Source organism: Papaver somniferum, unplaced genomic scaffold, assembly GCF_003573695.1.
Source record: "Papaver somniferum cultivar HN1 unplaced genomic scaffold, ASM357369v1 unplaced-scaffold_32, whole genome shotgun sequence".
NCBI classification, from domain to species: Eukaryota; Viridiplantae; Streptophyta; class Magnoliopsida; order Ranunculales; family Papaveraceae; genus Papaver; species Papaver somniferum.
In genome coordinates this window covers 925,697-951,182 of record NW_020643262.1, presented here as the reverse complement: position 1 = coordinate 951,182, position 25,486 = coordinate 925,697, and the positions used below count along the sequence as shown (strand labels likewise).

The 25,486-nt window shown below is 36.4% G+C and overlaps 1 protein-coding gene and 1 long non-coding RNA gene across 8 annotated transcripts; both read left to right on the top strand.

Moving 5' to 3' along the window:
- Positions 1-17,167: 17,167 nt before the first annotated feature.
- Positions 17,168-19,214, top strand: LOC113341858 (zinc finger BED domain-containing protein RICESLEEPER 2-like). Its single transcript, XM_026586577.1, has 3 exons — positions 17,168-17,883; positions 18,027-19,146; positions 19,203-19,214. Exons 1-3 carry the CDS (start codon positions 17,168-17,170, stop codon positions 19,212-19,214), a joined length of 1,848 nt encoding a protein of 615 aa, XP_026442362.1.
- A 546-nt stretch (positions 19,215-19,760) lies between these two features.
- Positions 19,761-22,860, top strand: LOC113341831. 7 transcript variants are annotated; one of them, XR_003356165.1, is made up of 5 exons: positions 19,761-19,898; positions 20,020-20,114; positions 20,207-20,422; positions 22,125-22,159; positions 22,818-22,860. It is a non-coding gene; the product is annotated as an uncharacterized LOC113341831 (long non-coding RNA). The 7 variants fall into 7 exon arrangements; XR_003356166.1 differs by having other exon boundaries at positions 22,813-22,860; XR_003356171.1 differs by having other exon boundaries at positions 22,137-22,159; positions 22,818-22,847.
- The last annotated feature ends 2,626 nt before the right edge of the window (positions 22,861-25,486 follow it).

Genomic DNA, 25,486 nt, shown 5'->3' with positions numbered 1-25,486 from the left:
TTAATAGCCGTGTGGCCAACCTACTAGCCATGTTAGACGCGTGCTGGGAGCTATTCGATCGGCCAGCACAATAGCCGGGCCGCTGGTGAGCATATCCGCACCTTGTCCGTTGATTGAGATTGAATCTAGGTCGGTCAAATCGGCTGGCGAAGTTAGGCGGCCAAGATCGTTTTGCAGCAGCAATATACTGCTGCTAGCATAAATTAGGGTTTTATAACTCACGCGGCTAACCCACTTTGGGTAATCATTTGGTGGCTCCGCTTGCGAGTGAGAATGATTCGGTTGGCCTAAGCATTGGTGGTCCCGCCGACGTTTCTGATGGTGCTTGTCCGACCATGTTAAGAGGTGGCTAGACTTGATAAATCGACAGTCCAAGACGTACGGCCGTGATCATTTTAAGACTGACATGGGCCGCTTATACTAGATTCCTTAAGGAATTAGGTGCATCGACCAACCAACTTCCAACTTTATTTAAAAGTGCCTGTGGCGCTTTTGGAGTGATCTGATTGGTCGGTAGGGAAAGAGTGGCCAACAAGCATTAATATGGGGAGCGATCGGCCAGCCACGGGCAGTGCCTGCTAGGGAAAACCGGCCGGCCAAGTGTTGCGTCCACGCTTCCTTTTGCTGCTGCTTTTGATAAAGCGTGGGTATAACAACCACACCCAATATTTCGATTAACAATCTATATGGACTAACTCCAATATACTTTTTAGAGAATCAACTAGACAGTCATACTCAATCTAGAGAAAAGTATATCGAGGAGTTAATATCTCTCTCACTTGATTTGATCTTTACTCAAACAAATAGAAATCTGCGAGTCTTTATCAAATACAAGGATAATAACTTGGATGGTACCAAAGACCAATATCCAAGTGTCAATCAATTTAAATCAACAACCAAAGGTTGGATACTCTAATTGATTGATCTTAACTCACAACCTGTGATATTTCAATTAGATAACAAAATATAATGCGGAACAGAAATAACACAGACACCAGAAATTTTGTTAACGAGGAAACCGCAAATGCAGAAAAACTCCGGGACCTAGTCCAGATTGAACACCATACTGTATTAAGCCGATACAGACACTAGCCTACTACAAACTAACTTCGGTATGGACTATAGTTGAACCCTAATAAATCTCACACTGATTCAAGGTACATTTTCGCTCTTTACGTATCTGATCCCAGCAGGATACTACGCACTTGATTCCCTTAGATGATCTCACCCACAACTAAGAGTTGCTACGACCCAAAGTCGAAGACTTGATAAACAAATCTGTCTCACACAAAAAAGTCTTTAGAATTGAATAAATTTGTCTCCCACAGAAATACCCAAGATTTTTTGTTCCGTCTTTTGATAAATCAAGGTGAAGAGGAACTAATTGATAAACCGGACTTATATTCCCGAAGAACATCCTAGTATTATCAATCACCTTACAATAATCTAAATCGTATGGTAGCGAAACTTGATATTGTGGAATCACAAACTATGAGACGAAGATGTTTGCGATTTCTTTTTATCTTGCCCTATCAGAGATATAATCTCAAGCCAATTATTCAATTGAACTCGTACCATAGAAAATGTCAAGATCAGATCGCTCAACTACAAGAAAAGTAGTTTCTTCTGGCTTCACAATCCAAATGAAGTCTTTCAGTCGTTAACCTACAAGGTCTCGAGAAGAAACCTAAGGTTAAAGGAGAACAGACTCTAGCAAACCAACTATTATCACACAGGAGGTGTGGGGATTAGTTTTTCCAGATGCTAGATGTCTCCTTTATATAGTTTTCAAATCATGGTTTGCAATCTAAGTTACCTTGGTAACAAAGCATTCAATTTTCACGGTTAGATGAAAAACCTGATTCAACCAAGCTAATATCTTTCAACCTTTAGATCGAAACTTAGCTTGTCACCCACACAAACGAAATTCATTCATTTAGGTTTGAGTAACCGTACCTAAACGTGTGTACTTAGTTGGTTCACAAATAGTTAACTAGTGGTTAGCCGTATGAGCACTTTCATATTAACTTTATTCATCTTTCTCATAACTAGTTCAAATGACTCATAAGAACTAGTTGAAGAGGTTTTCAACTACTTAGGTCTTTATTCATAGACATAATTGAAACAAAATCGGGTTGATCCACTTGAATCAATTCATGAACAATATATCCACGGTTTGCAAAGATTGCATTCCTTATAATTTATTGTTTTAAGTTCATTAAATACCGATTTGAGATATCACCAGCTTGAGTATGCGTACGGGTATGCATACCTTAGCTACCGGATTTGAGTTTACAAACTCCAGCAGAAATTTTCGGTATTAAAACTTCCGTGGAACGTGTAAGGGTAAGCGTACTCAACCTGTCTCCTTCACCAATACCGCATACACACATATGCACGCACTTGGATTCCGGCACATGGATTTATACACTAATGTGCGAACAAACTATATATGCTTATATCCATAGATGGTAATCTCAACCCTACATTTCAATCATTGAAACATTCTTCTATAATGTTATAACAATCGTTATTCACGACTATCGTCATCAAAGCTATTTTCAAGATTGAAACATCATCATGACTTTCGTCACGGGTAAAGATGAAAATGGTTAAAGCGAAAGCTTACCAACACATATTTCGAGAAAAAGATAAGCGAGTAAACTCGGCTCGAAATAGCAAATGTGTATGTATGAAAACTATCATACTTATACGATTTTGTCTCAAGAGTAGGAGATAGAATAGACTTTTGAGTGATAGATAAGTTCAAATCTCCACATACCTTTTAGTCGGATGAAGTTCCACCGGTTCCTCGAGTAGTTCTTCGTCTTCGTAAGATGATCGCCATGGAGTCTGGAGCTTCAACTACACTTGACTATCCTATATCGAGACTTAGTCATAAGTAAACTAGAAATCAAGACATATAGTTTTGATCACTAATATTGACAAACATGCTTGAGATAGCAATGCATGCGAGTTCGACCGAGCAATTCTCTAACAATCTCCCCCTTTGTCAATTTTAGTGGCAAAACTATCAATACATATGGATTATAAAAAAGATAAAACTTTGTAGCTTCTCGTCCACATGCTTGATCTCCTTGGTGCTTCAACATTACTCGAAATCTTCGTCACTTCCAAGTACTCCAATGATTCCAAAGGTTGTAAGTTTAGCATCATCGTTGTTGAAGTTCCGTAGCCATAACAATGAGAAAACAAAAACTCTCGATCATCGTTATACAGTGTCATAGTATTATTACACAGCATCAAAGTTCTCATATCACAACATCGACAACAATACTATGGTGATATGTATCACTCACCCTTAGTCAATACTTCGTCTCAAAACGAAAACCACTCCCCCTTACATAATGATCCGAAAACCATATGTATTTGTAGTGTGAACTACATATTAATTCTTCCACTTGTCAATAAAATTGTCAAAGGTACGAAAACGGGATCCTAATGAAATTCTCATGGAGACACTTCAAGACCAAACAAAAGTACATATCAACTTTGTTTTGATGCAATCATAAAGCCGAAGATAAATGCATTCATCACGGAGTTTATAAATATACAAGATAACTCCTCAAATATTCCACACCGTACTTCCCACAAAGATATGGAAATTAAGCGCAAGTTCAAAAGAACTCTCCCCCATTTGATGTCATTCCCGAAAGAACAACAAGAGCTACCTTACTTTTACAAGAAAATAAGGATTTATTTGGACACCGACAACCGAAAAATGATTTTGTTATCCAAAAATTCTCAATCAAATTAACCACAAGAGAACCCATGATTAGTCTAATCGGAATACACAACCAAAATAATCACAAACGAATTTATGATTAGTTTAGTTGGAAATTCTCACACAAGAAGACTTATGGATCCATGCATTATATACATAAAATATGGATCACGGAAGATCAATAATGCGGAATATACAAGGATTCATTCTATTTTCCATCACTATTTGCATATCGACATATAATAGACATAATCCTTGTAAACAAAAGATTTTAACCTATCTTCCATCAAAGAATTGACATAATAGGCTTAACTTTTGTTTGTCAAAAGTTCATTCATTCTTGTATCAATACATGCATATCGATATACAAACGAGATAACTTTTGACATCGTATGGGACAATAATAGTTCACAGACACAAACACACATATCCCATAGCATATTGCAATATATAAAACCATAAAGATTAATACTGAAATCATCATCTTCCAAAACAATTTTTTTTTAGAATTTCAACAAATAAACCTAAAAACATGAAGATGAAAATGTTGGACATAGCTATGTGTACTCACAATAATGGCTATTTCAAACCCCAGTTATTCTTCTAAACAAAACGCAAGAATAAAATTCTCATAAGAAGATTTACTAGATAAGAAGAATAAAACATCTATCCAAGTTGTGCTATACGATTTCGAACACAAACAAGTTCCTCATTTGCTTCCTTCAGCTTGATCCTCACGAACTCGAGGTTCTTTTTAGCAATCAAGAACTGATCTTTTAGAACCTTAAAATCTTTGAGAAGATTTCCAACCAGTTATTGTGACAATTGAACTAGTTTCTTGTCTACATGATCAATTGCATGATAGAAATTTATAAGAACAGGGTTCTCATAAAACTCAGCAAACTTGTTTCTTTCGATCTCAACATCATTCTTGCACCCTTCCATAGTTTGCACCATTATCTCTGGAGACTATTTCCGTTGCTGAACTAATACATACCAAAAAGAACTTCATGATATATATATAAACATAGGAAACCCTGAGAGTTCACGAATCAAAAGTCGGTAATGGTCCAGGTACGCAAACAATCACGGTTATGAGCCAGGTTCATGGACCATCTAGGCAGGGGGGGTCTTATGAAAGACTTTGACAAGGATATTTTGATCAAAAGAGGGAGCACTGACAAGTTCAGTGTCTTAGAAAGTCATGGTTTTCTCAGAGTTCTTATGGATCAACTGAGATTCATTATGAAGAGAAGGCTAGAGTGGAATTCTAATTAGACGGACTTAAATAAAAGAACCAAACAAAAAATACAACAACCATTTTTGTCAAGACGAGTTGTATCTTGACTTTTATGTGCATCCTCCTCATAAGGTTGGAACGAGGATGCACAGTAAAAACTGGTTACGTTGTAGACAGAGCATGTAACTCATCATTGTTTTCCTTCTCTGAAACACAGAGAGAATTAGCAGAATTAATCTTAAAAGAATTATTAAAAGAAGAATAAGACATACCTGAAGATGCTTTCTTCCTTAATTTTTTAATTTTCCGCTTGAGATTATTCACACTGGTTCTTAAATATGAGGCATGATTGTTGATGTGGATGTGATCGAAATCTGATACTTTGGTCACAGCGTAATCCTTGCCAATAGACGATATTCCTTCCTTAATTGAACCATTCCTTTTCCTTTGATGTCTTTTTCTTTTTACTGGAACCTCAAATATCTTAGTAGTCCATATGACCTCCTTTCTCTTACGATTGTAGAAGGAGTTAGTATCGTACATATTAAAAAAGGACTTATCACAGTACTTTTCTAGATTTGAGACTACGATGTTCTCGGTATGGAGAGAGACGGGCTTGATTACTTGATTTGACATCCATATGAGAATGTTATGAAGTTTTTCATTTCTTATCCGAAAGCGACATTTCCGTTCAACAGGACCCTTGTTTCCACAATAGAAGCAGTTGAAGGTAGTGTTTTTAATGGCTCTCTTTCGCCTTATCTTCGAAGAATGAGTGTCTTTGTTTACAGGGACATCAGTTGTAATAGGTGAATCTTCACACAAAAATTTGTTATTAGCCCTGACAAAATTGATCTTCCCAGTATTTGGAGCGTCTATTCCTTTATATCCCAGACCACGTGTATCACGATGTTCTTTACATGCTCCTATCATAGAAGATAATTTTGTAGAGCTAGTGTTGAATATCTTCAGATTCTCTTCTAGTGATTTTACCTTGCTGAAAGATGTAGATAGATCATCCTTTAATTTTTTTTTCTTTGGCAAGAAAAAGACGTTCTCTGTCGTTAAAGTATTTCTGTTGAGATTCATACATTGCCTCATATTCAGCAAGTCTTTCTTTCAACGTACAGAAACTCTTCTGAAGTTTTTCACATTCAGCAATCTTTGAATAGATTTCTTCATCTCTATCTTTAAGGATAGATTGTAAGAGTTTATAACCACTATCATATCCTTTAAAGAGTTTTTTTAGTTTCATATTTTCACGACAGAGAGGAAACAGATATTCTTGCAAGGTCAGATATATTACTACTGTCCATAGAGTCAATCGTTACAAACACAGACTTTTAAGGTCTTGAACATGTTTGCCTGCTCTGATACCAATTGAAAAAGCGGGGGTATAACAACCACACCCAATATTTCGATTAGAAATCTGTATGGACTAACTCCAATATACTTTCTAGGGAATCAACTAGACAGTCAGACTCAATCTAGAGAAAAGTATATCGAGGAGTTAATATCTCTCTCACTTGATTTGATCTTTGCTCAAGCAAATAGAAATCTGCGAGTCTTTATCAAATACAAGGATAATAACTTGGATGGTACCAAAGACCAATATCCAAGTGTCAATCAATTTAAATCAACAACCAAAGGTTGGATATTCTAATTGATTGATCTTAACGCATAACCTGTGATATTTCAATTATATGACAAAATATAATGCGGAATAGAAATAACACAGACACCAGAAATTTTGTTAACGAGGAAACCGCAAATGCGGAAAAACCCTTGGACCTAGTCCAGATTGAACACCACACTGTATTAAGCCGTTACAGACACTAGCCTACTACAAACTAACTTCGTTCTGGACTGTAGTTGAACCCTAATCAATCTCACACTGATTCAAGGTACAGTTGCGCTCCTTACGTATCTGATCCTAGCAGGATGCTACGCACTTGATTCCCTTAGATGATCACCCATAACTAAGAGTTTCTACGACCCAAAGTCGAAGACTTGATAAACAAATCTGTCTCACATAAAAAAAGTCTTTAGAATTGAATAAATTTGTCTCCCACAGAAATACCCAAGAGCTTTTGTTCTGTCTTTTGATAAATCAAGGTGAACATGAACTAATTGATAAACCGGACTCATATTCCCGAAGAACAGCCTAGTATTATCAATCACCTCACAATAATCTAAATCCTATGGTAGCAAAACTAGATATTGTGGAATCACAAACGATGAGACAAAGATGTTTGTGATTTCTTTTTATCTTTCCATATCGGAGATATAATCTCAAGCCAATTATTCAATTGAACTCATACGATAGAAAATGGCAAGATCATATCGTTCAACTACAAGAAAAGTAGTTTCGTCTGGCTTCACAATCCCAATGAAGTCTTTCAGTTGTTAACCTACAAGGTCTCGAGAATAAACCTAAGGTTAAAGGAGAATCGACTCTAGCAAACTAACTAGTATCACACATGAGGTGTGGGGATTATTTTTTCCAGATACTAGATGTCTCCTTTATATAGTTTTCAAATTAGGGTTTGCAATCTAATACTTCCAGACACCTTCCTTCTTCAATGGTGTTTACCTTGCATATGAATGCGTTGGTTCCATCAAATTTTCCTTCTTCACATGTCATCATGACAATTACACTTATAATTGTTAGTCCTGATTGAAATTTAAATATATCATGATTGTTCAACGATCATTAGTATTATATCTTGTAGTTGTATTTGGTGAGATTTTATTTTTAGGTATATGTTTTTGGGACATCTAAACGGTAGATGGTTAATAATTCCCTAACTTATTATTTTTATTTACTTACTTTGAGCATTTTATTTTTGTGACGGACCGGAAATTTCTACTTACGACGATGTGTCGTGCAGGAAGAAACTTCTCGATGCGTCACTCGTAACATAATGATCGAGTTGTAAAAATTCACTTCTCACCCGGAAAATGCTAGTCGATTTTTCTTTCCAAGCATGTTTTGCAAGCATGACGCCTTAAAAGTAGCTTCCATAGTGTTCCAATCTATCTTTGTTATGAGAAAAGTACAAGGCTATAAAGGTTAATGCTGATGCATCACTGGATTGCGAGTCCTATCCAAGCATAGGGCATTCCTTGAAGTTGCACATAAGTCATTGCAAGTATATTCATAACTTCCTTATTTTGCTTCGGCATTTCTTAAAGCATGCACTAGTCTTGCCAGTGCCAAGGGTTCATCACGTAGGTTCATGTTGTAGTTGCCTTGCCTAATTCATGTGATACACATGGTTTATGCGAGCTCCTCTAACTTGGACACCAGTTTGCTTCCGTCTTTGGCAATGCCCAATTCACAATTTGCGCATGCCTACATCAAATGGATTGATGTGATATATGAGCATTCGAGGAATGAACCGCAACTACCTCATCAAGTGAGGTAACAATCATGTCTTGTTTCGCATTGCCGAGCCTAGATGATATATGTTATCAAAATATTGCAATCACCTCCCAGTTAGATGATATGAACGACAAAGTGTTGGACCATTAACGATGTAAATCAATGTGTATGTCTACGTACCCTCATTAGAAGCTCGAGGGGATCAAGCACAAACCGTAGTTCATCCACGTCGGGACTAGCAACTAAAGCCAACTTTGTGCAAAGCCTAGCCATATAGGCCAAGGGGATTTCTTAAGTGATATACAAGAGTATTTATTATTTTTTAGTGTGAGGAAGCTCACTAGAAGTATTCTCGTAATACTCACTGAAAAGGAGAGTATCCTTATAATTAGGTGAAACCTCTTACGTGTGTTCTGTTTAAAGACTTCTTTGGGATCAAAAAGTGTCTACTAGTATGCTTAATCGTATGCTTGAAGTCCATTGGATTCGAAAGATTGGTCATGTACTTGGTACCCTCGTCTTTTCACGATCCCTGAACAACCCCCTTCGCAGTACCAAGAAATACTCGAGTTTAGTTTTCATAAGCACAATGATGAGAAATTTTTGGAGTAATTAACCTTGAGAGTGGAGGCTTACAGTGGATGTAGTTTTTTTTACTTGTATTTATGCCATTTCTTTTAGCAAGGCTTTATTTATTTAGTCAATTTGTGAGAGCATGATTTTTAGTCTCGTACGAGTCATGTCAAAAATATGAGTTTAAGTCGGATCGCACGGCCGAATCTTTTTCCTAAGACTTGGGTAATTCAACGTCAGTGAACGATTTATGACAAAATTCAAACACAATTTCCAAAATCTAGATTTCAAAAATGAAATTTGAATGGTTTGACGTTAACCTCATCTAATATACAAGCATCTCTTACCACTATTCCGTTTTACCAATTGTTAATATCAATACAATTTATTTTACATATGTAAGGTTACTATTACATTTAACTTACGAACTTGAAAGATTTACAAAACATCTAATAAATATTCCAAATATTAAAACATTATTTACACAAACACATGACATAATAAAAAAATTTAATTGTCTCCTATGAATCATGGATTCACGATTTAACATACAAATCTATTCTTAAAAGTGATAAACGAATCACAATTTGATTCGCGATTTGAAAACCTTTGAGCCTAGGCATCTTATAATTGTCGGTTTATAGATCGACGCCCACGATTTCAAGTACAAGTTTATTAAGTTTTCCTTAGTATGATCCCACCAAAAAGATATGTTAAGAGCATCCATTTTCTTTTCTATAGATTTTGGTATGAAAAAACACGACACTTGATATGTTGTTATTGAGTCTGCCACAAAATTGATCATCATAACTTTCCCTGCTGTTGAGAAAAGTTTACTCTTCAGTACCTTTGGTCTAGCTTTTAACTTGCTGGATTTGAATAGGTTTCAAACTTAAAAAGATAAGGCTTAGGATTATGTTTTAATATTAAGGGTAACTTAGTATTTATACCTAGTTTAGACACCCTTATCTCTTTAGTCTAGGTGAGATTCAAAATCCATAGGCCCAAAATTAGCTGGAAGAAAACTCAATTTTGGGAGTAGAAACTACTCAAAAAATACAATCTAATTCAACTACTATTCACCACTGTTCCAAAGTGAAAAGAATAGAATGTTCGAAATTGTATTCAATGTTAGAGCATTACTCGGTTGAACCCACAAGTTTTGCTATCTCAAGCTTGTTGTCATTATTAGGTGATCAAAACTATATCTTGATTTCTAGTCTATTAAGTCAAGTCTCGAACTAGGTTAGGATTTGTAGTGGAGTATCAGACATCACCTTTATGTTCAAAGGTCCTTAACCATGCAAATGATTTTATCATTTGAGAATGTTTCAAGCATCATAAGAGAGACATATTGAACTTACTGATATTTCTACTCGGGGTAGGTTGGAAAACCAGTTTGCAAAACATAGATATCATAGTTTCAGAAATATAATAAGGTTGGTGAACCAGTTCGCAAAACGCATATTCAGTTGGGAACAGTTCGTCAACCCTGTTAGAAAACCGTGGTGAACTAAATTTTCAAAGTTGGATTAATAGGCTAGCAGTTGGCGAACCCAGTTCACGAACCATTGTCAATTGAGTTCGGGCGAACCATGTTCACGAACCATAGGATGCTGACTCGTGAACAATCCCTACGATTGGAAAACCGTTGTACCAAGTGTCCTAGTTTATATTTTAGTATATGTGTAAAGACTTATTTCATAATATGTTTTGCATTACTAGAACTCTCTTAAATACTTCTAAGACTTTATTGATCACTTAAACAATTGTGTGTGCGCATCATGATTAAACTCTCGAGTGTTTAAATGAATATCTTTCTTTTAGTTCTTTGGCTAATTTTCCAAATCGAATGGTCATTATACACGGTTCCGTAACCGGACCTAAGTGTATATTTTTCTATTGTATTTTTCAAGAATAGAGTTGGATTGGATGCAAATGTCAAATTTCCTGGTCAAAGCCCTATGCACTTGATTCCCTCAGCTGACGTCCTTTCTATTGTATTTTTCCGAATTCAACTCACTTTTCGTCATTTTAGTCTCTTTTTATAAATATCAATTAAAAAAAAATTCATTGGATCATCCACCACTCCTCATCATATCCGTCAATCAATGTTGGATTGGATGCAAATGTCAAATTTGAAATCCATCATGTACTGGATTGCACGTGGATAAGTCTATACCAATACCGACTATGCACGCCCCTAATTATCAAGGTGTTGCTTCCAACTGATATATGTGCACTTCAACCTAGTCCCTCCTGATCATTCTGCTGCTGGCTCTGTTATAAATTATTTTTGTCCTGATGATAAATATTTTTGACACGTGGGAAACTATATATAGTAGAACCTCCATATATTGATACTCCATATATTATTAACCTCTACATATTAATAAAAAAATTATGGTCCCAACTTGGGCCTGTTATAAATAGAGTTAGAGCACTGCTCGGTCGAACTCGCAAGCGTTGCTATCTCAAGCTTGTTCGTATTGATCATTTGATCACTTTAAAATTACTTATAAGCTAATAGTTTATGTGAGATAGCTATTGTCCTCTTCTAAGGATGTTTTAATGATTGGGAGTTTAGAACAATTAACCATTGTCTGGATATAGCACAGTATGCATACCCGTATGCAAACTGTTGTAAGAATGATTCAGGTCCGGGAACCAAGTATGCATACCTCTATGCGAACGGTTTTAATTGTTAAAGTCTGGGAACCAAGTTTGCGTACCCGTTTGCAAACTATTTCACCTGAGTTCGGTCTGGAACGACAGTATGCGTACCCATTTGCGAATTATCGGAAAAAGATCAAAGTCCGGAACTCTAGTTTGCGTACCCGTTTGCAAACTGAGTTGGTTTAAGTTCTAAAATCGGTTAAGTATGATTTCATACTCATGAACAAATACATTTATAAATTAAGGAATGCAATCTTTGCAAACCGTGGCTAAAATGTTCATGATCTCATTCTTTTGAATCAATCCGATTTTGCTTCAATTGTGTCTTGTATACTTCTATGAGAATATAAACAATTGCAAAACTCTATGAGTAACACAGATAGATTCATTTGATTATCATTTGATCTAGAAGTGTCAAGATGAATGTGGTTAATACAAAAGTGTTCATATGGCTAACTTCGGTTAACTATTGTTGAGACAACTCAGTATACACGTTTAGGTACGGTTACCGATATCTAAATGAAGGTATGTTTCATTTGTATGTAACAGGCTAAGACCATCTAATGGTGGAGAGATATTGCTTTGGTTTTAAGCAAACTTAGCTTGAATCTTAAATCAAGTTTTCATCTAACGATGAATATTGATTGCTTTGTTTCGAAGTTATTAAACCCTGATTTGAAGACTATATAAACCTAATCCCCAAACCTCATGTGTGATACTAGTTGCGACTAGAGTCGATTCTCCTTTAACCTAGGTTTTTCCTAAAACCCTTATAGGTTAACGACTTAAAGACTTCATTGGGATTCTGAAGCCAGACCCAACTATTTTCTCTATAGTTGCGTGTTCTGGTCTTACTTGTTCTATCGTATTGAGTACTATCTTCTCTATGATTTGCTCGAGATTTATCTCCGACAGGTAAGATATAAAAATTAATCACAAAACTCTTCGTCTCATTCTTTGTGATTCCACAATAACTTGTTCTACTACCATATAGTTAAGTTATTGTGAGGTGATTGATATTTCTAGGTTGTTCTTCTGGAATATAAGACCGGATTATTAATTGGTTCATGTTCACCTTGATTTATCAAAAGACTGAACAAAAACTTCATAGGTATTTATGTGGGAGACAGATTTATCCATCAGAATAGATTTTTATGTGGAGACAGATTTGTTTATCAAGTCTTCGACTTTGGGTCATAGCAACTCTTAGTTGTGGGTGAGATCAGCTAAGGGAATCAAGTGCATAGAGTCCTGCTAGGATTCAAAGGCGTAACGAACGCGACTGTACCTTAATCGGTGTGAGATTGGTTAGGGCTCAACTACATTCCAGACCGAAGTTTACTTGTAGTAGGCTAGAGTCTGTAGCATCTTAATACAATGTGGTATTCAAACTGGACTAGGTCCCGGGGTTTTCTGCATTTTCGGTTTCCTCGTTAACAAAACTTCTGGTGTCTGTGTTATTTCTTTTCCGCATTATATTTTTATATAATTGAAATATCACAGGTTGTGCATAGTAAATCCGACCTTTGGTTGTTGATTGAAATTGATTGACACTTGAACATTGTTTTTTGATACGGTTCAAGTTATTTCTCATATCAATCGGGCTCACAGATTTCTATCTGTTCGATTGCATATTGTATTGGGAAATTGAGATATAACTTTCAGATGTTTTTTCTTGAATGAGTTTGACTGTCTAGTTTATTCTCTTGGAATTATATTGGAGGTAGTCCTTACAGATTGCCGAACGAAATATTGGGCGTGGTTGTTAGACCCCCGCTTTTTCAAATAGTAATAACCTCTCTAGTTTAATATTAATAGTTTTTTGTAGTCATGCCTTAAGGAATTTACCTCCATATATCAATAATCGCCAACATATTGAATCTTGTTATACGAATTTTATCATTCATATAAGTTATTTTCCTATGATATTTTGATTTGTTGGAAAGAAATAAATGGAAAAGTTATCTTGTACTACATGTAATAAAACTATTTATAGTTGTCGAAAATGTAAAAAATTCTCTAGTAGCCTAACAAGTTCCAAGATATGTACATGTATTTGTATATGGAACAATGAAAAGGTATGTACATTATCTAATACAACTATAAATACATTGAGCACATACTGAACTTGAAATTTTACATTGGGAAAATTGGAAAAATACCCCATATTTCGATGCCCCATAGGGAAAATGCCCCATGAAAAAAAGGTTATGGGAAAATGCCCCACCGTCCATTGTTCCATCCAAAAAGCGTTAAGTGGTCAAACCACGCACACGAGTGCGTTTGCACGTGCAACTAATGGACTACATAACCCCTCATTCAGGATGTTGACGCGTGCCTATGGGTTAGATGAAGAACGGTGCCAGATCAGTGCTTCCTGTGATATTTAACTGAAAAATAGGATCCAACCAATTGACTACTGAATCTGTATTTAAGATTGATTCCATTGATATGATATAAACATGAAAGCCCAGTACAAAAAGAGATTACAAACCTAAGTCTGATCCAAAAGATATCATCAAGATCAACAAAATGATTTCATTACCCCAAAAGTGAAACCCTATATTTTAGCAGCAACAGATTTCGATGGAGAACACGAAATACCGGCAGCCTCTGCTCTTTTACGGTAACAAAATAGCATTAACGTTAGGAACACAACCACTAGCAATAGTAATACCAACAAGTAATTTCCCTAATTGTTGGATTAATTTAATCGTTAAAAATAGAAAAATCCTAAAACTCCTAATGTATATTCACATGAAGCTTTCAGTAAAACCAAAGCAAACTAAATCTGTCAATTTTCCCTAATCATGATTCTTCTTCGTGACTTTATCTTCCATTTTCTTCTTCTACTTACTTGGTATTGTCTTCTTTCTCTTTACTAAATCTCCATCTTCAAATACATATAAGACTCTCGATTAACTCATCACCATGTCTCCTCTTCTCTGATTGTATTGTTGGTTCAGCTTCTGTTTCACATCAGTAATATATGCGTTGTAAGTTTTGGGTAAAACTTGGACGAGATTAAGGCATCCAAAATCCGCGTGTCAATCCGAAACAACGGATGAGGTGTTGCTAAAACATATCCATCACGTGTTGTCATTTTCCCAACAAACATTTTAAGGTTAGTATGGTAATTTCCCCCTGAACGATATATCTTAAGAAGAGATATTGACTAGTCAATATCGGGATATTGACCATTTGGATGGAAAAAGTGAAGGTGGGGCATTTTCCCATAACTTTTTTTCATGGGGCATTTTTCCTATGGGGCATCGAAATATGGGGCATTTTTCCAATTTTACCTTTTACATTCTTTATGTGTATCCTCTTTATATTAATAATCTTCATATATTAATAATTTTGTGAATGCCCAAAAATATTAATATAGAGAGATTCTACTGTAAGATGTTATCGTTGAAGGAAGATTTGATTTTTATCAAAAGCACGCTCATCTATAACACCAACATCACGCGTTGCCAAAACCTCTGATTAGAACTAGTTGGATAATTAGTTAAATAAATGGTTTATGGATCAGTCAATAAGCGGTTTATGGATCAGTCAAGAGAGAAAATAAATAATAAGTCTAAAAAGTTGATTCATGCTGGTAGTTGACACGACAAATTTAGTCCGGTGTTAGTATTTGTTTAATGTCTTGATAAAGTCATGGGTTGTTTATCCATTTCATAAGAGGATTGGGTTGCCATTCGTGACTTATGTCCGGAAGCATCTTAATTTCGGATGACTAATCTAAGATTTTAGCTCCAGTGGATCCAGCATACGAATAGTGGATCCAGCATACGAATAGACGAGAGCAAACCAATAAGTCTCCCTTTCAACTACGACAAGTGCAATCATCAGGGATTAGCCCAGCTGGCCAGGAACCTGACTCTCAAATAGGAGGTCAGTGGATCGAGTCTCCGTTCACGAGTTTGGAGATTTCATGAAATACTCATGTTATGTAAAATTTAGTTCAAATTCTTAATGTATTGTATCTTCTTTCCTATTTAAAAAAAAAATACGACAAGTGCCAAAATTACACTGTAAGAATGTGCCGTTTCCAAATGAAATTAACAAACCTACTAATAACTGCTTATCACGAACATAATGTTGCTTACCGCGAAGATTGTACGAAGAGGTAAACTACAAGACTTTCGATAAATTAAGACTTTGATGTTGACATATCTCGACGTCAATCTCGCAAGTCATGGTGTCACATGATTTCGATTCATATGGATATGGTAATACACTAACACTGACCTTTTTCTTTTGGTTAAGTTATATTTTTAATTCCTGAAGCCAATTGGCGGAGTCGGGAATAGAGTGGACTTTCTAAATTATGTTATCTTTTTTCATTTTAGTTCCAAGTAGAATTAATAGGAATATTAATATTAATCTTCTTGTTCCCTTGTAAATACTTGTAAATATTCTTTTTCCTTTATCCTATCCTATCCTTTCCGAAAGAAAAAAAAACTAATCTCTCAGTCAAGCAGAATCATGCTGCTAATTTGAGTGTTACTGCTCTCATCTTTAAAATGTTTTTTTCGGTTGGTGCAGGAAGCTGACATACAAAGCACAAAGTGTAAATGAGGTGGAGGTGCAGTCCATAATAGAAGCAATTAACTGGTCACTATGCTTGGCAACAATGCAAGACGAATGTCTACACCACTCTCTCCTTAAAACAATTTTCCTGCACCAGGACGGCTATTGTGGCCAATGAATGAAATTAGATATGCCCACGTAATAATCATTGTTATAAAAAGGTACGAGGTTTGTCTCTATGATAGTTAGGGTTATCAGACGGACAACGTTAAAAGGGGGCCATCACCCGACGGTGGGAAGCTCAGGATGGAGTTTTTAGTTGGGCGGCTGGGAAATTTTGGCTAATATTAGGTGGGAAGGCGTGGGTGAACGAAATATGGGGTGGTGTATTTTATCTTTGTCGTATAAAAGCTCGATTAGGGATGGTCATTTGCCCCACTCAAACCCATCCCCGTGGGTACCCGTCCCTATTGGGTAAGGTTTTACCCGTACAAACGGGTTTGGGGTTGGGTATGGGTAATATCCGAAATTAGTGAAGCGGGGATGGGGCGGGGATGGGATTCTAGGTGCCCGTCCCATACCCGCCCCGTACGTTCCCATTTTAAGATTTTATATTTTTATTAATTATTTATATTATATTTAAACTAAGATATTATATTATATTATAAAAGAAAAGGTAAAAATATAAGATATCATTAATTATTTATATTATATTTAAACTAAGAAATTATATTATATTATATTATAAAAGAAAAGGTAAAAGTATAAGATATCATTAATTATTTATATTATATTTAAACTAAGAAATTATATTATATTATATTATAAAAAAAAACGTAAAAGTAAAAGTATAAGATATCATTAATTATTTATATTATATTTAAACTAAGAAATTATATTATATTATATTATATTATTTAATTAGTGTATTGATTATATTATATTATTTAAGCTTTCTTTATTATATATATTATATTACTTTATGTGTATATTACACAGTGATCCCAAAATGATAACTATATCCACACGAGGTGAATCCGAACAGTCTGAACACCATGTCGAGACAATTCCAAGTTCTCCAATGGATGATGACCATGGTGAAACTGCCGAGGCAAACATTACAGGTGATTGTGATAATGGCGAAGGTGAAATTGCTATAGTTTCAGGGAAGAAAAGATCCATAATGTGGAACCACTTTGAAAAGAAAAAGATAAAAGGGGAAGACAAAACAGTTTGCAAATATTGTCATAAACCATTAGGAGGAAAAAACACAAATGGGACTAAGCATCTACACGCACACATGAAAAGATGTCCTCGACGTAAACAACAAGACATAAGACAATCAATAATCACTCCGAGTAAAAAAAGTGACGGAAGAAGTCAGCTTAACACGTACAGTTTTGATCAATCGTTCGCTAGGAAGGAATTTGCTTATATGATAATCATACACGAGTATCCGCTTTCCATCGTTGAACATGCCGGATTTAGACGATATTCAAATGCGCTTCAACCGTTGTTTAAGGTGGTATCTCGGATCACAATTAAAAGGGATATCCTTAAAATCTATGATGAAGAAAAAACTAAAACAATGGAGGTGCTACAAAAACATCAAGGTAAAATTGCGTTGACTACTGATATGTGGACTAGTAAGCAAAAGAAAGGATACATGGTTATTACGGATCATTTCATCGTTGAATCGTGGATCTTGCAAAGCCGAATTATCAGGTACGCGTATTCATTTAATGATTTCAGGCATTGGATATGCACGTCATAAATGAAAAATCACTACCATTAATTTTGTTATTGATTAATTACTAGTTGCTACGTAGTACGGTCTAATCAACCATCTGAATTTTATTTTGTATTAGGTTTATGTATGTGCCATGTCCGCACACGGTTGAAGTCCTGTCAGCCGCATTGATGGAGTGTCTGCTAGACTGGAATATCGATGGTAAAGTATCCACTCTTACTGTAGATAATTGTTCCACTAATGATCTTATGATCCAACTTCTCCTAGAAAAGTTATCAAGTAACTTACTGTCGGGTGGAGATACTTTTCATATGTGTTGTTGTGCACACATATTAGCTCTTATAGTCAAGAAAGGATTAGAGGGGATCAAGGGAGCAATCGAATTGATTCGTAATAGTGTTGCTTACTGGAAAGCAACACCAAAACGAGTTGAGAAATTTGAAGAGGCCACCCGCCAACTAAATATTTCGAGTATAAATAAGTTAGTTCTTGATTGTGAGACAAGATGGAACTCAACATACCTGATGCTTAATACTGCTATTAAGTATCGGAAGGTTTTTGCTCGACTAAAGCAACGTGAGCCACAATATGATTGTTTGCCAGATGATGAAGATTGGTTGTTGGCAAAAGAAATGTGCGACAAACTTAAGATATTTTATACCTTCACAGAGAAGTTTTCCGGAGTAAAATATCCTACCACCAACCTTTTCTTTCCAAGTTTTTGTGATATTAAATTGTCATTAAATGAGTGGAAAAAATCTAAAGTTGGTGTGATTAAGGAAATGGCATATGAAATGATAGAGAAGTTTGAAGAGTATTGGTTTGTGATCAATGGAGTAATGGCCGTAGCAATTATGTTATATCCAAGGTTTAAGATGAAATTAATTGAGTTTTATTTTCCACAAATTTATGGTAAAGCTTTTTCAAAAATCGAAATTGATCGAGTACGCGATTTATGCGTTGATTTGGCGAAGGAGTATGAACTGAAAGTAAAATTTGCTGAAACATCTGTTAGCCAAAATGATTTGTCTTTCACTTCAGAGATGCATGGTTTTAACGATGACGTAGATCCTTTGGAAAAGTTTGATATGTTTGTCTCTAATACTGCTCCTACTAGTACTGTTAAGTCAGAATTAACCAATTACTTAGAAGAAGATCTTTTACCTAGGATTGGTAATTTTGACATACTAGCATGGTGGAAGACAAATGGGATTAAATATCCAGTCTTGCAGTGTATGGTTAGAGATATTTTAGCGATTCCAGTTTCAACGATAGTTTCCGAATCAGCTTTTAGTACCAGAGGTAGATTTGTGAGTGTCCAACGTAATAGACTTCATCCAAAAACGTTGGAAGCTTTGATGTGCGCTCAAGACTGGCTATGGGATATGCTGAATGGTAATGAAATTCTCTTTTTATTGAAATGTTTTTTTTTACATTTAATACATCATTATGGTTATATGATACACTTTCTTATTTTGGCTAGGTGGATCAAAATTCGATGGTGAAACATTTTGGGAAGAAACTGAAGCAGACGATGAGGTGATCAACATGGAGGAAGATACTTGATAAGAAATAATTAAGAACTAAAATGAGTGATGCTCGTTTATAGACCAATTTGTTTTTCTTTGCTTGTTTTACGATGAATTTATGAGTTTGAAATTTTAAATTATTATTATTATTATTGGTTGAACTTAGGTATTGATTATTAAATTAACTCATCATATTTGAGCTTAATGTTATGGGTAATCCGTAAAAAACCCACTCCGTACGGGTATTTCCCATACCCGTCCCAGATCAAGCAGGTAATGGGGAGGGTGTGGGCTTTTTTTTTTGAACGGGGCAGTGACCGGGATACAAGATCCCCGCCCCATGACCATCCCTAAGCTCGATCCCTTTTCTTCTCTCACGCAGAAACCTAAGAGTTTTGCTTCTCCGTTCTTTGTAATATGTTGCAGTTGAATCAGAAAGACGATTAAGAGGAACGGAGAAGGTAAACATACAGAAACCCTAGAATTTTATTTGTACATTTTTTTCTTCTGTTGATTGTTGGTTTAGGTTAATGCTTTTAGTAACTTTAACGGATATGTAATTATATGTTATATTTGAATCAGAAAGACAATTGAGAGGTATAGAAGGAGGTATAGACTTTGGTCGTTACAGGTCTCCTATTGGATTCTTGAACAAAAATTTCACCCCAATGTTGATGGTTTGTGAGCAAACTTACTCCTTCAAATCCACTCATTCATCTTAATCAATTTATTTCATTGATAATTGGATATTTTTATCACCCGGTAACAGGCAGAGAACACTGCTACCTTGGTAACGGCGGCCAAAGTCCAACGCTTATAATTCTTACTTGCCTAGCTAGCCTCTTTGCTAAGTTGGATGAGTAGAGGAACGTTGAATACTTGAACACCAGCATTAGCTCTGGTGGTGGTGGTATTTCCGTTGTTGTCTCTACTTTTATCAGGCGATGCTGCTGCTGTAGTTGTTGCACCGACAGTTGAGGAGAAGGTAAAATCATGAATCAAAATTATGTGCTTTTCAAAATTTATTTGCCAATTGTATTATGTGATTTTTTTTGTTTCTTAATGCGTATAATGCGTCCATCAATTGTATTATGTCATTATCCCTTAACTAGAGATCTCATTAATAGCATGTGGAGTATGCTATGGTTACTTAAATTAAGAGGAAGTAGGTTGTGTTACATAGCAGTGCCGGAGGCAGTGTGAAGCAAGGGTGTGCAACTGCACACCCTTGAATCCTAAATTTCTCCACTGGGTATTGATTTTACAAGCCCAAATCATTAATCAACTGAAGTTTGCACCCCCTAGAAATGTGGAATTGAAAGCCTGAGAGTGCAAAACTCAATTCCTAATCCCAATTCTCACTTCTCATTCACGTAGTGGCAATAGTACTCGCAGCGAGAGAGTTAGAGAGATGAGAGTTGTAACCTTTAAAGAAAACTGAACAACAATTATAAGGGATTGATGAATACTTCGACTCTACGATGTGTAATGGAAAAAAATATATATACTAAACTTTTTATTTTGTTGTGTGTATTTTTTCTGGCACCCCATCTCTTAAATTTCTGGCTCCGCCCCTGTTACAGAGGTAGAAAATTCGGTATAGCAGCATGATTTCCCTGTAACATATTTCTCAACTTAATTAGAAGCATGTAACAAAGTTTTCAACCACGAGAAAGGAAGTGGTAATGTATAAAAAGTACAAGGAATGCAAGTGTTATTCATTAGCATATACAATTGTATATAGCCTTCTGTTTTTCATTTTCTCGGATTTTCCGTGGTACTTTGATTTATTTGATACATACAGTGTAATCATTTTTTATTTTGAATTGGAATATTTGATACATTGGATTATTACTTCAGCATTACATCAAAGACGTGTGCAGGCACGTGATTTCCCAAGGAATTGTTCAGCAAACTGAACTTGCTCGGGTACCAAGATTCCACTTCATCAGTGAGAGGTCTTTAAAGTTCTCTTGCAATGACGTGGATAATCATAGTTGGTTTGATGTCACTAAAAAAAAATCCTAGCAGATCCGGCATGCATGCCCTCAATAACCCCATAATCAATAGCAACGCGTCCACACTGCACTCGCTTCTCTGAAGACTTGCAGTGCCCCAACTAACATCATTACTATGAGAAACACTGCAGAAGCTCATATATTTGTATGCTGCACTCTGTGAATGATTCGTTATATTCTTTTCAGTATCGATAGGTCTCATCTGTTATCATAAGGGTTGACCTTTGCACATTTTTAATCCCTAAATGGATATTTTCAAATTTAAAAATTTGCAATCATAAACGAGCTTTCCTCGGACTCTACTTTGTGAGTTTGGTTTCTGTGTACGGAAGCATGGATATCGTTTATATTCTTGCATTAATGGCTAAAATGCATGCTTATCTCTTTAGGAACTGGGGTTCCAAGAGAACTTGATTTTATGGGTACTTTTTGCAGGAGTTGATTCCGGAGACCATGATACTAACTGATTCTAGAAACTCCAAAGTGGAGTGTGATTGCTGATGCATTAGAGATCTCAGTATTACATCGTTTCTGGGTTTCTTAAGCAAGTTGAATGTTTCTTGGTCTTTATTGATTTTTCATTTTTTCCATCTGATTATCTTTAAATTATATCTTTATTTTTCTACCCAAATTTCAGTAGATTTATGGTTTTTGTAAATTCATTTGTAGTCGCACTTTCAGGAGAATAATGCTAAGGAGTCGAGGTTCGTATGATATGTTGCTTCCTTGCATTACTTTAATCAAAGAGCTGCATCTTTTATATCTGCTGCTCACTTATTTCTTTTATGATATGTTGTTTCATAGGGGTAGCTGTTTCATAGGGGTAGCTGTTGGTGCTAACCAGTGTTTTAAAAAACGTTTCGCCTCCCGCTTTAAAACCCGCTTTTTAGCGCTTTGCCTCCAAAACGCCTTGATACTCACGCTTTGCCAATAGGTTTTCTCTGTCAGATTTTTATGGGACTTTAAATCTCAAAATTTATCCCTAGATGCCTGTGGACTCTGTTTAGCTGTTTTATAACCTAAAATAGTATTTAACACACCTATAACTATTTTATTCTCTCTTACAGCCACTTATTTTTAGATATTTCTTCTCCCTTCTTTTTTCTCTGTGATCTACGCCCATTCTTTGACCATGTCTACCCAAGCTAAAAAAAAGTGTACCAAAAAGGTATAGCTTTTTGAGAACTTCTTAGTTTTTCATATAGATTTGCTTATTAATCATGATATTTAGCGAAGCAGCGCTTCGATTACGCTTTCTAGCAGCGCTTTGCGCCGTGCTAAGAGAGCATATCGCTTTACGCTTTCGCTTTTTAAGACATTGGTGCTAACCCTGTTTTAATTACGCGTGGTATTGAAGGACAGCAAAATATTTGGTCGTTGAGCTCAAAGACAAAACCGACCAAGGCAAGTTCAAATTATTCTTTTTTATTTTGCATAGAATCTCTATTTACTCATTTCTATGCTTTATGTAATTTTGTTCCTCGAATTAATCTTCCATCAGTTAGGCGTCACCTAGGTAACCAATTATGCGTTATAAGCCGTAGTCAAATTTCACATGATGTCTAAAAGAGCAGTCGTCGTAGATTTTCTTTGGTTGATTGAATAAAGGGTAGAAGTATATTATTTTATTGCAACAGTGTCCCTTGGATTTATTAATCTGCATTCTAAATGTTAACATGGTTTAAATTGTTATTCAATATTCTCAGGTTGGTGTAGAGGGCAATGTTGTCTATGCCAGGGGCACATAGGGAGAACCGATGTTGCACTTTTGTTTTTACTACAACAGCATGTCCTATAGGGCTATGCGGGTGTTGGGAAGCCATCTGGATGCAGCTAATTTATACCATCACTTACATAGCATTGCCGGTTTGGATGCCTTCGAATCCTGAAATGATTTCAGTTATGGGGGTTATGGTGTATCAGGAACGTTGTTGTGTGAAGGTGCTTTTGTGTATTTTTCATTGATCAGGATTTACGAAGATTGTATTGGTTGTGTTATTTGATTTGGGTATTAACATTAAGAAATTATATGGTTCTGGGATGTTGGATAGATATATGGTGTTATGACGTACTTGTCCCATTGTATTATGCAACTTATGTGCTACGAGGATAGGTGCATGAAATTATTTCTCTCCCGTATGTCATTCCTTTCTTTTTTTCTTCGGATTGTCTTATCCATTTCCTAATTTTGTGTAAGAGGGTTTATCTAATCTCACGCGGTTTCGAAAGTTGATAGTGGAGTTTTGTTTAGATTAATCTTTTGAAATCAAATAAGTCCATCTTAGCGCGACAGAAGATGGGCATGATTGTTTGCAACAAGGTTTGGGGTTCTGGCTGCATTATAAGCCTGATAGAAATATTAAGGATCATCATGGTGTTAGGTAATTCATTCATGTTAGTTACCGAGTGTTGATGGTGGTTTTTAGTTCAGGGATAAATTTGTAAAACCTTGAATTTAATGTGCCGTCATTCTGCAAAGAAACTGAGCCATGCAAAAGTGATAAGTGTTCAACTTCTCCACTGGCGCATTTATTGAGCAACTCAATATCTTCCCATGAAATTTATCCAGAATGGTGCATGCAGCAACAATCCCAGATATTCTGTAAATTTCGGCACCTTGCATATATTATCCAATTAATATGAGCTTCTTTGAATGCTTTCTGTGCTATGTTCCCCAGCTGAACCCTTAATATTGATATGACATGACAATTAATGTTCACTCGCAGCAGAGTAGCATGAATTTCCCGAAATATCAAGGTTAAGGTCTTTGCATAAAAGTACTCAATAGGAAAGCATACTGCTCTCCGGCAATAAATTTAAAGAACTCTACGCAGAGTTCGATCAATTTTGTGATAACTCACGAAAACAAATCTCAACCCTATCAATTTGCAAAATTAGGGTTTTGCGCCCCGCGCAGTATATCAGACCCCGCTGGTCGAAACTAAACCTAGGCAAGCTAAGAAATTGATCCGCCATGGATTAATAGGTACAAAATCCTACCCAAAAATCAGAAAACAAGGGATAAAAGAGGAGCCGCGAAAAATAGGAGCAACAACAAAGGGAGGTGTGGCCATGCCATAGGCCAGCCGGCGCCACTTGCAGATGGCCACACCCTCATGCTGCTTGACCGACCCTCCTCTTTCCCATCGACCAATCAGGTCGCTTTAAACCCGCCACACGTACACTAGAAGTGTGGCCACACCCATGTTTGACCGGCCCCTTTTCTATTGACCAATCAGGTCGCTCTAAACCTGCCACAGTATTGAAAGAGGCAAATTGTGCCAGATGGTCACAATGCCAATTGGATTTCCAAAACCGCGCCAACATGCTAATGGCATGCCAAACGTGCATGCCAAATGTACCATTCTGCTCCAGCGTGCTAATGGCATGCCATACATGCCAAACGTGCCACTTTGCCGCAGTAGCATGCCGAACGTGCCAACGTGCCATAAATAGCGCGCCTACGTGCCAACCCACCTCTTGTTCATAGCTAACGCCATAACGAATTCCAATTAGGATATTCTAATCAGAAACACGACTTTGCTTTAGTAACATTAATCGAAACTCTAATTTCCAATAGTGGCCCAAATTACGCCACTTTGGCCCCACAACATGCCACGAGCCATGCGAGACCCAGGAAACCCTAAAAATGGTGTCACACTATGGCCACTCAGAGCAGCCCTTGCTCCTGTGGCCATCCCGATGTTATGGCTCTGCCATAATTCCTTTGGCGTGTCCATGGCGCCGTTTTCAAAAAAAAACGTCACCGTGACGCAGCCACATGCCACACGTGCAAATTAGGGTTTCATATGCCAAACCCTAATTTAGATAAGGTTGTCACGCCAACTAAGCCAAGTAATGCTCCCTTTGGCATTAAGTTTGATATAGCAACTGGAGCCAATGTTGTCGAAGCCATATTTGGGTCTAACACCAATATGCCAAAATCCTAGCCTTGGACATGCTGCCAAGCCCTTAACTTTGGCCACGGCGCCAAATCCTAACTTTGACAATGCCACGGGCGCGGCTATGCC

Coding starts and splice junctions, on each gene's coding strand:
- LOC113341858 (XM_026586577.1), top strand. CDS start 17,168: ATGATAACTATATCCACACGAGGTGAATCCGAACAGTCTGAACACCAT. Junction 17,884..18,026: donor TTGCAAAGCCGAATTATCAG/GTACGCGTATTC, acceptor ATTTTGTATTAG/GTTTATGTATGTGCCATGTC.